At 40.1% G+C, this 16,608-nt stretch overlaps 1 protein-coding gene across 3 annotated transcripts in view; it reads left to right on the forward strand.

The window, feature by feature from the left end:
- LOC121871044 (integrin alpha-PS3-like) overlaps positions 1–16,608 on the forward strand; it is an 86,168-nt gene that overhangs the window by 17,884 nt on the left and 51,676 nt on the right. For all 3 annotated transcript variants that reach the window (XM_042373126.1, XM_042373128.1, XM_042373127.1), the window contains exons 2-8: positions 1,567–1,806; positions 2,985–3,112; positions 6,017–6,138; positions 7,804–7,927; positions 10,635–10,766; positions 11,620–11,867; positions 14,610–14,822. In XM_042373126.1, the coding sequence (XP_042229060.1) occupies positions 1,622–1,806; positions 2,985–3,112; positions 6,017–6,138; positions 7,804–7,927; positions 10,635–10,766; positions 11,620–11,867; positions 14,610–14,822 (1,152 nt within the window). In that variant the 5' untranslated portion in view covers positions 1,567–1,621. The remainder of the gene's footprint in view (positions 1–1,566; positions 1,807–2,984; positions 3,113–6,016; positions 6,139–7,803; positions 7,928–10,634; positions 10,767–11,619; positions 11,868–14,609; positions 14,823–16,608) is intronic.

Here is a 16,608-nt window from a genome sequence, read left to right on the forward strand (position 1 = left end):
TGGAAACTGGTTTCCCTGTTTACGTCTCCTATACCGAGTCCTTTACATATGATAAGCCTCCTTACCGTTGGTACGCCCCAAGTGCATCCTCTTACACTTTGTGACATTGAACCTCAGCATCCATTTCTTCGACCATTCTTGGAGTCCACAGAGGGCCTTTTGCAGCTCTTCACAGTCCGCTTGGTTCTTTACATGTCCCATGTACTGTATATACGTTCTTTAATTTTATTGTACTAATATATGCAGTGTATGATTTCTCATCACTATGAAACCCATTTAGTTTAAGTTAATGAGGCTTATTATTAAGAACCTGGGGAAGGTAATACGATTTCCTATAAGGATTACCCTGCATATAGATGTGACCACTAGTGGCAGGGGTGTTTCTCAATGCTATCACGATCAAGCCTCGCCTCTTATTTTGAGTAGTGGCAGAATCCTGATAAAGAGGAGTGATGGCATAACAGAATATATATGGTATTGTCGAAAGAAAAAATTGACTTCGAAAACTCAGTACAGTACTTACCAATTACACTTTCTAAATTAGATGATCTCCCGCCAATTACATTTCAGGATGCTATCATTCTGCCAAATTCTGAAGTAGATATGCTAGGCCTCATCATTTCCTCCAATATGTCATGGAAGTCACACATCCTCAACATTGCTAAAGCTGCCTCCTGAAAGTTGGGAATGCTGTACAGATACCGTAGCTACTTCACTCCTGAGCAGTTGCTTCAAGTATATAAGGGATTAATTCTTCCTAACTTGGATTACTGCTCTCATATCTGGCGTGGCTTTTCTTCTGTCCAACTGTTAGATAGGGTGGAATCAAAGGCATTTCGTCTTATTAACTCTCCTCCTATAATTGACAATCTTTCTTCCCTTTCTCTTCACTGCAATGTTGCTTCACTCTCTCTCTTTTACAAGTACTTTAACGGATAATGTTCGGTGGATTTGGCATCCTGTGTGCCGCCAGCAAGGCTGTGGGCTCGTAACACACGTCTTGCCTGCGGTGCCCACCACTTCTCTGTGGATGTCGGTCACACTAGAATAACCCGTTATAGTGCATCTTTCTTTCATGAACAGTGACATCACCCACATGAATCTGATCTATATATACTGTTAATGAAAATGATGTATTTCTTTGTGTATGAACCTTTGTTCTGCGTGGCAGTGAGAAGTGATACCACCCTCAGTGTCAAGACCTGAATTAATTTCTCGGAATAGGCAAACTGTACTCCATGCTTTGTCAATAAATTTGTTAAACTAAAAAAAAAATGCTCACACAGCCAAACTGTGGAATGCTCTGCCTTCTTCTGTGTTTCCATACTCATATAATGTCTCACTTTAAAAAGCTGGTTTTCCGGCATCTTCATGGTGTAGATTAATATAACCTTTTTACTTTTCTATTTTTAATTTCTTTCTACAGTACTGTATTCTTGCTTTCGCCCCCCCCTAGGCCCCGTTGTACGTCGTTGACCTGTGCCCGGGTGGGCTAATTCCCATAAAAAAAAAACTTGATCACATGAATTAACAATGTCTCACTAATCTTCCTTTTCTCGTTTACAGGCTGATAAGTGAGGTGCTGTCATCCCACTAGGAGCTGCTGGACTGCTTCACCATCATGACCCAGCTGCCTCCACTCCTCCACTTGGGGGTCTTCCTAATGATGCTGTCTCCAAGCATCTGTTTTAACTTGGAGACACGGGTGTTTAAACTGTTCACAGACCCGTACCTTAATGACAATGGTCGAGAGTCCTATTTTGGTTTCGCCATCGCCCTACAGCGAGGTCCTGACAACACAGCCTGGTAAGTTTTAGTTACAATAGTATGTACTGCACTTGCCTCTCGCAATGGCCACAAAATTTCATTCTTCTTGAACTACCAGAAAAAATCCTAGCGATAACAGAACCAATATCACGGACACAAAGCATAAACTACAGCCACCAACTTTGTTATGAATGCTTATGAAGTTAAAAAAATTATCAAATATTAGTATACAAATCTAACCGTTAAAAACTAAGGAACTCTTTCTCTCCTTTATAGGCACTTCAAATTTATGGCTGCATATTGTCTGCTGAATGCTTGCCTTTCCTGGCTAACCATGTAAAGTTGTGTTTTTTGCACAAGAGAGACTTATTCTAAGTACAGTAGAGGGGGGTCCTCTTTATAAGTGGTTAATAGGGACCAGAAAAAAGCCACTGCTAATGAAACCACTTATAAAGGGGAAGTAATTCCTATAAGAATTATTAGGAATAGGGTCTAATCAGGACTTATCACATTGTAAGCAGTACTCATAAAGTTTAATTTGTTGTTATATAAGGTGTGTATATATACACACCTTAGAAACATTTGATTACACATTATTTTATTAAATTATTTAACCTTACAACTTATTAAGTCGTTTGGGATCGGTGTGTTGATGTGGCTCAAGCTACCTAACCATGCACTCATGCTCTCATTTCAGTGAAAGTGGTTCTTTGAGACCTGCTCACCACTTTTCTTACGACATGTAACTTCTAATTTCACGTCCTAACCCACAGCTACTACGCCTCCTTTTAGCCACTACACCATCTTGCTTCGGCAACAAAAATAGTCCACCAATGTCACCAAAGACACAACAAAGTTGATAATTATAGTTCTTGGAGCCCTTCAAAATAATACCTGTGGACACAGGCAACTGGTACTGAACATGCATAGTGTGGGCGAGAAGAATGAACTTTAAGAGAATGGGAGGCGGGCAGGAATATCAGTAGCTCAAATGCTTGTGCTCCCAAAGATTGGTGGATTTCAGCCTTAGAATCCTCTTAACTGCAGGGACTTTTTACATGTAGGTCCACAATTATTGGACCACTTACGTGTGAAACCCTTTATAATGAAGACACTTATAATGAGGACCCCCTGTACAGCTTAATGCAGATAATGTCCAATGGTCACCCTTGTTTTCCCCTCTGCACACAAAACTGATGTTAGTCTCTCGGGACTAGGTTGATGGTCGGTGCCCCGCGAGCTAATTCCAGCAACTACAAGAATGAGAAAATTACAGAGCCAGGAGTCCTCTACAAGTGCAACCTCCAGACACTACACTGTCAAGAGCTCTTCATTGATCAAACAGGTATAATGTTTTGTTCTGTTGTTTTTGGTGCTAGAATATTCTAGTATTTTATGATATTATTAGGATGTCAGTTATCATACAAAGACTTGCATTCATGATAGTACAGTCAACCCTCACTTTAAGCGGTTAATATAACCCACAGGGTACCGCGGAAAGTGAGAAACGCGTAAAGTGAACAACATAACATATGGGATTAATTGAAATAGAGACCGGGCCGACCCCCAAACTCCACTTTTTGACGACACACAACCATGTTGTAGTAAAAATTTTATCTTAACTTTATGATGGTATGCACAAACAATTAATATAGAAGAGGTTAGGTTAGGAAAAATAAAGGTTAAGTTAGGAAAACTAAAGGTTAGGTTAGGAAAACTAAAAGTTAGGTTGAACACTTATGTTAGTAGAAGAGATGGGTCAGCATACGGGGATGGAGGCTGGTTCCGAGGCAGAGGGCAGGCTACTGGCCCTCAGGTGAGTCACCATCACTGTCATCCACACTTGTCAGGGCCTCCCTGACAAATCCCTCAAAGTCATCTTCACTGTCTCTACCTCTGTCACTATCACTGGCTTGGGCTGGCTGTGGTGGGTTGCGGGCGAAGAACTCTGTTATGCTTTGCTGACGGCTGGTGTTTATGTTGTCGTGATAAACCTTGAAGTACGGCTCCATAGTCTGCCACAGCTGGGTAGTGAAGATTTCATACCTGTTTGCGTCATGGTCGTCGGAAAGGAGGAGCTTGATTTTCTCGACACACTCGATGGCACCCCTAACATTACTATGGGATAAGCGGTGTTCTTCTTGGGATGACGCACCACCTGCCTCTTCACTGACGTCATCATCATCTACCATCTCGTCGGTAGTCACATCAGTATCCCTTATCACCTCCAGGATGTCGTCGTTGGTGGTCTCGGAGAAGCCTGCAGCTGTAACACTCTGCGCAGCTTCTCTGGCAAGGTCCACTGCTACTGCAACAGTCTGAACCTCACCAGTCACAGATTGACTCTGCCTTACGCCCGGAATGTCTTGCAACACATGTCTCCATGCGTGACGAACAGTTGCTACAGACAGCTGATCCCATGCCTCCACCAAGAAGTCCACAGTTTTCCTGATGTTAAATATTCTCCAGAATTGTTTGAAAAGTATTTTTTGCTCTGCCAACTCTTGATCCTCGTCTTCTTCGCTCTTGCTATCGGTGGTGGTGTTACTCAGGTTACGCAACTCTTCCCTGGTGTTGGTGTAGTCGTTCGGGAGCTTGAATTTTTTTGTTGAGAATGCAGCTTTTACATTACAGATTAACTCTTGGTCCATGGGCTGTAATATAGACGTAGTGTTGGGAGGAAGGAAGACCACTTTTACGTTGGGGTGACGATCTAACAGTAGGGGCAAGTGTCCTGGTGCGTTGTCCAGCAGCAACAAAATCTTGAATGGCACATTCTGCTGCTCACAGAATATCTTTTCATCGGGAACGAAACAGTCATCAAACCAAGAGAGGGACAGTGTAGAGAACATCCACGCCTTACGTGCGGTCAGCCAGTGGACATTTAGCTTGGTCATGTCCATGCTCTTGTAGGCGTGCGGCTTGCGGGCTGTGTGGATCACCGATAACTTGAGCTTACAGGTACCGGAGGCATTGGTGGTAAACAGGACGGTGATGCGCTCCTGCATCTCCCGGCCCCGAATCTTGCTGGCATTCTTCACAACGAAGGTCTTGGAAGGTAGCTTTTTCCAAAAAAGACCAGATTCGTCCATGTTAAACACCTGGTCGTCGGTGTACTGTCCTTCCTCCATAATGTCACGTAAAAATGGAGGAAATTCCCTAGCCGCAGCACGGTCAGCACTAGCTTCTTCACCACCAATGTTTATATTGGTGATCTTGTTCCGCATCTTAAATCTCTGTAATCACCCAGAGGAAGCATTAAAGGGTTTGGGCTCTGTAATTCCCATCTTTTGTGACACTGCAGCATACAGTTCACGTGCGTACTCCTTAACAGAGCTCGTGTTGACCGCTATGTTCCGTTGCGCCTGACGCACTAAGTAGCTCACAAGTAATTTTTCCGTCTTGAGAAGCACCTGGTTGTGAAAATACTTGATAATAGAAGCACCTGTAGACTTTGTGATCTTCATGTGCTCCTTTGTCTTGGCTGCATCCTTCTTTATCGTCCGGATCGTAGATTCGTTCACACCATGCTGGCATGCCAAATCAACCTGTCTTGTTCCTTTCTCTAACTCTTGGATGATCTTGTACTTCACCTCGTAGCTTAAGGAACGTCGTGTCTTCTTGGGCTTAGGGCGGCTGGGTCCAGGCAAGGAAAGGTTTCTTTTTGGGGGTGGTGGTCCGGCGGAAGCCATTTAACAGAACAATGGATGCACGATTACACGGTGTGGCCTGGAGGGATGAAACTGCCGCGGCTAGGTCAAGCGTCATCTTTCCTCCCTCCCTCCCTCCCCCGGGTGGACACGTCATATTACTTTAAACCAATTACAGCTAGCAGCGGAGGGAGGTAGGGATGCATGGCCAATCACAGTCCGATACGTCATATGACGTCAGTGATAACGCAACAGAGACATGCACTGCGGAACTTTACCGCGCGGCTTGGCCAGGCAGAGGCGGGTGGGGCGAATCTAAAAATAGTGTCGAGCCGGACACTCTCCGCGTAAAGGGGTACACGCACCGCGGAATGTGAGCATCCTGGGTTCCGGCAGGGTACCGCGTAAACGTGGAATGTGGGACCGCATAAAGTGAGGGTTGACTGTACACATTTAAAAAAATAAACTGAGTTTCCTATGTTTTATGAGTAAACTAGATGCAGAACAGAGTCTGACTGTTGAAAAAGAGACTGTTTAAGCAGAAAGAGTAAAATATTGGTGTTGGTAGAAATTGTTTAATTTTATTATTATCATTTCAGGGAATACTGTGTCTAATTACCCAAGCAGTTGGACCATTTATCAAGACCTGAAGAATGGTGGATGGCTGGGCGGCACCCTCGACGCACAGCCTACGTTTGATAGTGGACGGCAGGCCACTGGGGTGAAATGCTTTTTTTTTTATAACAATAAAAGCTTATCATGCAATATCAGTGCAGTAAACCCTCAAAGATCCGGACCCGGAAAATCCGGATTTCGGAAGATTCGGACAAAATATTGGAGGGTTCTGGGCTAAGAACCCTCCTAGAAGTTCTCTAAGTAACATTCCCAAACCAGAGCAAATAACATTTTAGACCCGTGGGCGCTGCTTGACCCGTCAGTTGCTTGGACACAGGTCCCCGAGGAGGTGGGAAACATAAACAGAATTGACAATTGTTGTTTGTGGGAATATTATTTCATTCACTCTAGTAATGATACAATGTTTCTTATTATGTTATCATAGGTAAATGCATGGTTTATATACGGTAATTTGTTTATCACTACATTGGTACTCTATTTTTAGTGTTTCTTATATCATTTATTATTTGCCGGAAAATCCTGACAATCGGCTTTTCCGGACAGGTGGTCCCCCCTTTTAGTCCGGATCTTCTAGGGTTCACTGTACAGTATACTCTTGATTTAACAGAATATGATATAACAAACACTCAATTTACCAGAAGGTTTTTTATTTTATTTTTTCACTCGATTTAGTGAACTAGTTCGCTAAATTGAGATTAATTCTGTTAATACGCTCACACCTACGGAGACACCTCAGACACATGATATGCACATAAAACCATTAAAAACATAATTCATGGTATACCTTAAACTAGGGGGTTTGGTGTTTGTTTACATTTTCTTTATTATTTCCCAAACTTTTTTCCAGTTGATAGCCGCACTCTTTTGACTTTCTCCCCCACACCGCTTCCTTTCTGAGACTTCTGAGAGACTAGCGTGATGTTTAAGTGCAGTAGTTAGTTGACTGAGAGGAAGAGCAACACATGCGGTGGTTTGCAGAACACAGATTGAGCGGATGTAAACAAACCCCACGCGCCAAGTGGTGCATTTGGCACAAAATTTAACCGAATCACGCTCGATTTAGTGAACTAGTTTACTAAATTGAGCAAAAATAATGGTGTATCTAAAAAAATTTAAATGTGATTATGTATCATTATGGGATCGCTCAAATTAATAATAATATTTAGCACAAGGTACAGAACATACAACATTAGATCAGTGTTTCACAACTAAAGTATATAACACCCTTCTTGCACCAACGAGATGGTACACCAGATGAATACGAAATTGAAAGTTGTGATTTAAACAGGTGTCTATACAGGTACTCCTCTACTTAAGAACGTTCAACTTACAAACTTTCAGAGATACAAACATCATCACTGAGGGAGGGTTACCTGCCAGAACAGGTGTTTAATGTGGATGAGACTGAATTATTTTGAAGAAAATTCCAGATAGAACAAGAATTACCTAAAAGGAGAAGAGTGAGCCAGGTTTTAAGGCTGTATTAAAGGGTATAGCTGTACTAATTATCCATAATATTTTCATTTTTTACAATATGTTTGGTATATACAAGAGTAAAGTTGGACTTGCAAACAATTGGACTAACAAACAAGCCTCAGGAACGTAACTCGTTCGTAAGTAGAGGAGCACCTGTACTGTATAATACCACCAACGAACTGGCTAAGAAAGTCGAGTTTCCAAACACATGTAATCTTAATTAAATTATTATTAGATGAGCTGTAAGACTTACTATTGCCACGTGTTAATGTAGGTGTGTGCGCCCCGGTGGATAAACCAGCATTTTATTCCCGACTACTTCATGAACGGTGCCTGCTACTGGCTCAATAATTCCTTGACTGAAGATGCTCATAAGAAGCTCCCACTCCTCAGTCTTAGTAAGTACTCCATCTATTGGACTGTGTGTGCATGTATGTCTACATATAACACATATGCATGAAGATTATGTTAACAAAGCATTTTTGATTGATAAATTAATTCAGAGGAAATATTACAGATATGAAAAAGAAGGAATAGGTCTACCTATATTTAGACATTTTTATTACCTTTGTGATGGTTTATAATTCAAACTACAGTATAACTGTGATGAAGATACAGTATATCACACAGTGCATGGTAAGATATATACACATCTGGGTCAGATCAGACAGATTACATGAACTTTGGCCATTTGTTGACCCAAACTTCACCAGAAAGTTGTAGCAAAATTTAATGAATGTGTGTGTGTGAGTGGGTGTGCGGGTTTGCATTGATTATCTGTAATATACATTCCCGCCTCTTGTTTCATCACTACAATGTGAGCATCATAATGTTTTTTAAAGCTTTCCACAGTTCCTGAAGTCATAAAAATTTTTAGAAAATTGCTCTAGGATTCTTTTATTGATTGACCGAGGTGTTCATTTATAGTGGCTGTGAGCGTGTTCTCTGAGGAGTGCAGACTTTGTGCAGGAGCAGAAGCTACATGGATTTTTACTTCTGCACTGCTGAGGTTGTGCAAGAGGTGGTTGGGATGTCCACCAGGGGCTCCATGAGGAGGTGTCTAAGTCCTTTTTCCATTCGTAATTTTCTGGAGGTGGCATCTTCAGAAGAGACATGTCACTTCTGGCCTAGATGAAGGCTGTTATTGGGCTTTGTTCAAATGGACAACCAGAGTATCTTGGATAGCTTCCATTAATTGGTTTTGTGCCTTTGTGTCAAGGCTTAAGTGTCAAGGACTCTTTAAAGCCTACGACTCAGCTGTGTTCCTACAGTAGCCCTCGTGTCTGGTGTGTTGGAAGGAGGAGGGATGATGCCACCTCCGCAATCTTTCACTTTTTTCTGACGAAGAAATTTACCCCTTGCTGGGATGACTTCCTTTATAATCACACCTAACTGAGATGTGTTAGTGATCATGCCCTTGTGGCAGACTAATATTATTTAAAAAATAACTTGGCTATCCTGCCGGTCTTGACCTCACTGGCACCCTCGTTCGCCCAGTGTTGCTGTCCAAGATAGTTTGGCTTTTTTGTTTTGTTTTTCCAGTTTTTCTCTATGAGTTGTTGGTATCTCTGTGCCATCATTTTGTGCACTGTATCTACCTGTGAATTGTGGATCGTATGCACAATCACAGTCTTTTAGAAAACACACAAAAAACTTTTTGTGGCAGTAATAATATGCTTTCTTGTTTTTTACAGGCATTCGTGCCTGTTGTTTGGCTCGATTTTTTTTCACTTCAGTTTATTTTCAATTTCAATCTCGGTTTTTGTTATCACAATGGACTGACCTAGCTAAAGGCACAGTACTACACTCTCTGATCATCCTTTGGATGGTCAGTTACAGCCATGGACAATCCTCAGTAAAATTTTCTGAAGTAAATCTTGGCATATGGCAGTGGTTTTATGGTTGTGTCCCAGCTGCTTATTGGTTATCTAGTATAAAGTGACAAGTTCTGTGAAGAAGACCTTGCATGCTTGTTGCTTTTGCATCATTTATTACCCATTTGTATTTCAAACTTTAAATCTGTAGTCTTTACAATGCTTAGGTTCTTCTCTTCATTGTTCATTCTTCGATCGTTGGAGGGATCCATAGATGACTTGCCATAGAATAGAATTTACCTCCGACATTGACAAGTTTGTTTTGGTTTGAGAGAAAATCTATAAATCACTGAAGGAGCAATTCTCTGATGCAATATGCGTACAATTTGTGGAAGAAAGTCTATGTAGAAATGCGTCAAAAGCTTATGTGCATTTGAAATTGATGGGAACAAAAGTGGACTCTGTCCCTTATATGCATCTAATCAGTAATGGTGGTCAGTAGCAGAAAGCTGTCAGTTATTGAGGATGTTATTTTATATAAAATGTTTGTGATTCTTTCTTTGATTAGGTCTTCACCATGATACATATGAAGCTGATAGATTGATAGCTTTGAAGAATTGTCTGTTTCTTTTTTTGAGTCAAATTTGCTATCTTCAGTGTGTCAGGGATTGTACAAGTGCTCACACACCCTGAGAATAATACATAAAGAGAATGGGTTAAAGAGCCTCCAAGTTCCTTTAGGATATACAGTATGAGGGAGGAAATACCATCAAGGCCTAAGGCTTTGTTTGCATTCAGTGTACTGTATGGAGTCATAAGCACAGTATACAGTAATTTGAAAATCACTGATAGTATGGGGAATATCTGTGGAAGCAAAAGGCTCATATGTACAGTTCTGGACAAAATTCCTTGAACACTTGGCAATATCTGGTATCTATTTCTGGGTCACATATATAATTGGCTTATACTTAATAACTTTGTTTTATCACTTATTAGGCCAGAGCCACAAAATTAAAAAAAAAATTAATACAATGAAAAATATGAGAAAATACATTAGATTTCCAATCCCCCTCAACTAATGATCCTCAAGCACAGTACATGAATTTCAGACACTGCCAAAGGTCCAGGGAATTTTGTCTATATCTGTTCTTAACCTAAACAATGTGGAATAAGTCATTGTGAAAGAGAACCTCCTCATCATTTCATTTATTTGTCAGTGCATATTCAATGATTTTCATGAAGATTTGTTAGGTGTAGTTGTGTACAGTATAATTTTTCTTTTTATGAACAGACAATGCTGTGTTCAAGATAGGCGTAAAAAGTCTGTATTTCTATGCACACGGAGAGGCAGGACTCTCTCTCCATTTCCCAGACAATCCAGCAGAGATGATCATTGGTGCTCCAGGTGTTTTTAACTGGCAAGGTAAGAAGTTCTGTCTGTTTCTAGCAAAGTTAACAGTCATTACAGTTTGTAAAAGTTGATTGGTAGCTGGTTTCTGAATGAATTGATCCACATTAGAAAATCCATTGAGCTATTTTATATTGGGTAATTATTTGGAACTTGACTGTTGCTAGTTTGGTGGACAATTTTGGTCTCATTTTGCTTAATATTTGCTCAATGATGATTTTTTTAAGTAGGTGGTGTACTTAATCCTTTATTTTACTGAAAATTAAACACATTATTTCCAAATTATCATTTGTTATCTGATATAGTTAGATGTTAATGATCACAACAACTTTTCATCTATAAAGTAAGGCATTTCATCCTGGAAATACCTGTACTGTAAAAGCCAACAGGGAATGTAGATTACTACTATACTATACTATACTATACTATACTATACTATACTATACTATACTGTACTGTACTATACTGTACTATACTGTACTGTACTGTACTGTACTGTACTATACTATACTATACTATACTATACTGTACTATGCTTTACTGTACTGTGCTGTACTGTGCTGTGCTGTGCTGTACTGTACTGTACTGAGCTGTACTGTGCTGTACTGTACTGTGCTGTACTGTACTGTATTGTACTGTACAGTACCGTACCGTGCTGTGCCATACTGTACTATACTATACTGTACTATGGTTTCTGTAAAGGAGCTTGATGGGGATAAGGGGCATTTACCATCTCGTTGATACAGGTACTACATAGGCATTTCTACAGTACAGTAAATGTAAATACTGTACTGAATTCATGAGATTTTATATTATTATTATTATTATTATTATTATTATTATTATTATTATTGCAATTTATACACAGGATCAGTGATTCGCATGAGTGATAATACAAACTCAGTCCCTGGTGAGATTTCCCGAAGACGACGTCGTCAGTCTCAAATAAAAGAAAGTGATATGTTTGATTCTTCTTTTGTGCCTAACCCATACTTCACATCAGTTATTGAAGATTTTGATCTCCTGGGTTATGCTGTGACTTCAGGGAGGTTCATGTCTAAGGATGAACTACTGTATGTTGGTGGGGCACCACGAGGCGCACTCTCCCATGGCAAGGTGATAATATACGTTTTTTTTTGTCATATTCATTACACTATTAAAATTGTTTCAGTAAATATTTGGAAATGTGAAATAGCCACAGACCCAGATTTTGATTGAAGTTTATCTATACGTGCCACAGCCTATGGACTATATTTTGATAAGTACAGACTTTAACATACATGCTGTTAATTTTGTTATGCTATTATGCATGTACAGTGAGATGCAGCATTTGACATAGAATACAACTCAGTCCTAAGATTAATAAGGTACAGTATGTGAGATTTGGTAAAATTATGTCTGGTTCGTTAATGTTTACTGCCACGACTACAGTACTTATTTTTTAGTTACACACAGGGCCGGATTCAGGAGTGGGCAAAGTGGGCAGCTGCCCAGGGGCCTCCACAATTGGGGGGCCTCCACATATTACAATATTTTATTTATTTATTTATTCATTTGGATTATTTTTATTTTCATTCTTTAAAATTCATGTTTATCTATTCCATCACGTAAAACTATGTTCAGCAAGAAGCGTGATAGAAATTAGGCTAGCTACTCCTTGAAATTCATGAATACCTGGTTTTCCTATGAACCGTATATTTTTAATGAATGCTATTGTTTGTGTTGCAAATAATATATTTAGAATTCCACAAACATATATTGATTAAAAATGAACTACTACATGGAATAACGAAATTGAGATTAATAAAAAAAAATATATATTTTTTTTCATTATCACTTCCATTACGAATGACTTGCAACCACATGAATGACTTCAGTCATGTCTCACTTTTGTGTGTGTGTGTTGGGAATTTGTACACTATCAATAAATGTACAATTAATTAAAAATTTCTCATATGTTCTAATTTCCTCAATATAACTGCATATGGCTTCAAAATTCTCCAAAGAAGTGTTCAAATTTCAAAATTTTCCCGGGGCGCTTACAGCGCCCACCGGAACTCCCAGATGTTTAGGCTCACTTCATTTGCCACCCCACCCTCTTGGGTAGTTATAATGAGGGGGGTCTCCACAAAGAAGCTGCCCATGGGCCTCCACAGGTCTAAATCCGGCACTGGTTACACAGGCTGTACTGTACATACTCGCTTGTTTAGCAAAATTTAAATAAGAGTCTTTATCATTACACTATATAGGTGACTGCCTTTAGAGTGTCTTATAGGTACTTAAAAATGAGAATTCCAGTACGGTAAATCCTCTGATAGCGACGGATCAACTAACGAAGATTCATATCTAAGACCCTGGTTAATTTAGGACCCAATTCAATTTACGCTATTATTTTCTTTGTGTTAACAACGAAATTAAAAAAAATATATTAAATTTTCGTATAAATAAAAACTAAATCCCGATAAAAAAAAAGCTGGAGGCTGCCGGGCTTGTTCGTGGTGATGCCAGCATCGCTAGTATAAACAATCGCAGCTGGCGGGCCCTTTGTTTTCACGCATCTGAACAGGAAAAGGCGATAAACTTTCTCAGGTTTCTTACAGCATTTTTGCATCCCTATTCAACATGAGCAAGAGAGCAAGTGATGGTAGTGTTGTTTCAAAAGCTAATAGAAAGTGTATAAGCTTAGCTGAGAAAAAAGATATGTTAAAATGATATGAAAAAGGTGAGAGGTCTGTGGATATTATATGGAGCAAGCAATGAACATATTTTCTGAAGTGGATCCATTAACAGAACAAAGCATTAAAATTTAAATAAATGCAAATGACCTCTACATAAAGATGTATAATGAGAAAAGAAAGCAGCTGTGCAAGGTTCTTTCGACAGCCTTATTATTCGAAGGTATAAACCATCAACTTTAGCTACACCATCAAATTCAGCATCATAAGCAGCTTCAACAATTTCAGGTTCAGTTTCAGCAACAGCTTTATGGAAAGCTGCAGCTTTAGCCAGAGTTGTATCAAACTAGGAATTAAATGTCTATTACTCTTGAGTAATGTGCACTTCGTATTAAGATAAGTAACATTGCTAAGAATTTACAATATTTCTTAAGACAACTGCTTATAATCTAATCAGTGTTTGAGCTTCCAATGCAATAATTAAATTGATGTCAACTATTCAGCCTGGCAGTCACATTTCTTCTTGACTCAGCTTTGGAGTGAACAAGGGTCATTCATGGAGAGCGGTTAGACTTCAGAGAATTTGGCACAGGGTTGGGTGGTGGAGTGGATGATTACTTTTGACCTTGACTGCTCTAGCTTCTTTATACAGTACAGTATACAGTAGTTCCCTGCCTTACATTTAAAGCTATAGTAAATGGTGAATCAGATGTATGATGCAAAACTGAATGTTGTGCCTGTAGATGTTACTTTGATTATACGTACTGAAGTACAGTAAGTATGGACAATATGAGAGAATGGAAATTGAAATATTGGTAAAAAATACTGTATGTAATTCATGAGTGAGGATTGGTGGCTAGGAGGGATAGTAGAAGACCAAGAAAGAAGGAGATGGATGGATGGAATGAAGAGTTGACTAGAAGTGAGGGGGATGAACTTCCAAGAAGCAGTGGAATAAATGAAGGATAGGAGAGCATGCCATTGAATGCTCTATTTTTTTAATGGGGAATAGCTGTTAGAGAGTTAGAGCTGTAAGAGTGGATGGATGCCAGTAAATATAGAGAAAAACTGTGCTTTTGGTTTCAGCAGGAAAAGTCTTGCAAGGAAAATCAAATGTAGAAATGTCTATGCATACATGTTTTCTACCTCTTTCTAACAAATATAATGGAAATTTATTTTGCAGGTTCTTATCTTCAGTTATCCTGATTATGAATACCAGTCTCTGAATGTGAAGGCAGAGTGGCAGGGAACACAGCTGGGTGAGTATTTTGGGGCTGCTGTTACTGCTGCTGACATCAATGGTGATGGTCTCAGTGACCTGGTGGTGGGCTCCCCAATGTACGCCCTCCAAGACATTCCTGATGTGGGCCGAATCCAAGTTTTTCTCAGTTCCAAGGTAAGCTCATGATAATTTCTAATCAATGCTAACCATATGCATGTGACAGTTGACTGGTCAATCCATGGCTAGGAAATTGAATATCAGAATTCATCCACCCTACACAGAAGTGGAAAAAAATAGACTTGATAAATTAAAATGAAAGAGAGGCATTGTGTAAGTGAGATGCAATGGGTGAGTGGAAGGGAGGGAGGGAGGTGAGAAGTGGGGAGTGGGAGAGAGGCAGTGGATATTGCACGGCTCTGCTCTGGCTGAAGCTAATCCATCTCTGCATCACTGAAATTATGATTTAGGGAGTGATAATAGAGATAGTGGTGATGATGGGGGCTGTGGTAAGTGGTAAGGAGGTGATGCGTCTAATGGTTTCTTTGGTTGCCCCCCCTTATCTTATTTACTTCAGTTCACTGGTTTCCACATAACCTCAGTTCTTTTTGGTAGCATGGCGAGGGCTGGCACATGGGTATAGTAATTCTGATATCAAGTCACTTGGACGGAAATGAAGGTGAACTACTGTGGGGAAAAATGAATACTCCTAAAATACTCAAAGAACTGGTTTATTAATATGAAATACAAAGGGAAAAAGATATTATTAACATACCACTTCAAGGTGCAACTCCTTGGCCTACTCCACTGCATTTACTCAGATCCTGTGCTCTTACTACACATAACCTTACTGGTGTTACATTACATTGCATATGTTACATGACAACTCCTGGCTTCTCTCAACTGCCAATCCAAAGGGGATACTTACTTCACCCACGCTACTGGTGATACATTTCATTACATACATGACAAACTTGCAGGTGATACTTCATTACTGAAACCAACTCATACATGGGTCCACTACCCAACATGGGATAATTATTTCCAATTAATTATCCCCAAACATATACATCAAACACTGTGGGCCATAAATGCCAGGAATGCCTCCCAGGGTAGGACACTGGGGCTCACGACCGTTGCTGTGATCGGTGGAAGCCAGACACATGGAGAGTCTGGGGTCTAGCTCTATGAGGCAGTGAACAGATTATTCATGTCGAATCAGTGCCATCGCTCACATATTGATCATTGCTGAATGACCACCGGCTCTGAGCGACCGGTGGGTTTTCAATTAAGCCTTCCCCTGTACCTGTAGACAAGTTGGAGAGGACGCGTCACAGAGGGAAAGCATGGTGGTTCAAACACAAACAACATCTCTCGTCTAGCAACGTCATACGACATTTACTTTATATTACTTCTCACACTGGGTGAATGACAATTCCACTGTCACAACATGAACACTGATAATTCACTACAATTGACTAAATCAAACTGAATGGTTATATCAGCGGGAGAACACAGCTACATACCTGTAGACAAGTTGGAGAGGACGCGTCACAGAGGACGACTCTACTCGGCAGCAGTTTATATACCCCTGAGTTGCCAGCGATCGCTACTCACGTAATGACAGAAATCACAAACAATCCAGCTGTTACTCATTCAAGGATGACCCTCAGTTGACAAGGATCTGGCAAATTATTAAAGTTGATTTACACAGACTAATCCAAGATTGAGCTTGCCAGGAAAAAGTGGAATAAAAAACACATTGACAACTGTGTTCGAAAGTGGGACTTACTGGGAGGGATCATGAGTATAAGCGTCGATGGGGAAAAACACGTCTTCTTATGAATAGCTAACCAGCTATCCATTATCATGTTTTGCGGTTGTGGAGTATAATAAGAATCAGGTTCTAAAACAGACTAGCAGTCAAGGTGACCATGAGCAATGTTGTATCCCTTGAACATTA

Source organism: Homarus americanus, unplaced genomic scaffold, assembly GCF_018991925.1.
Source record: "Homarus americanus isolate GMGI-L3 unplaced genomic scaffold, GMGI_Hamer_2.0 scaffold52512, whole genome shotgun sequence".
Taxonomy (NCBI): domain Eukaryota; kingdom Metazoa; phylum Arthropoda; class Malacostraca; order Decapoda; family Nephropidae; genus Homarus; species Homarus americanus.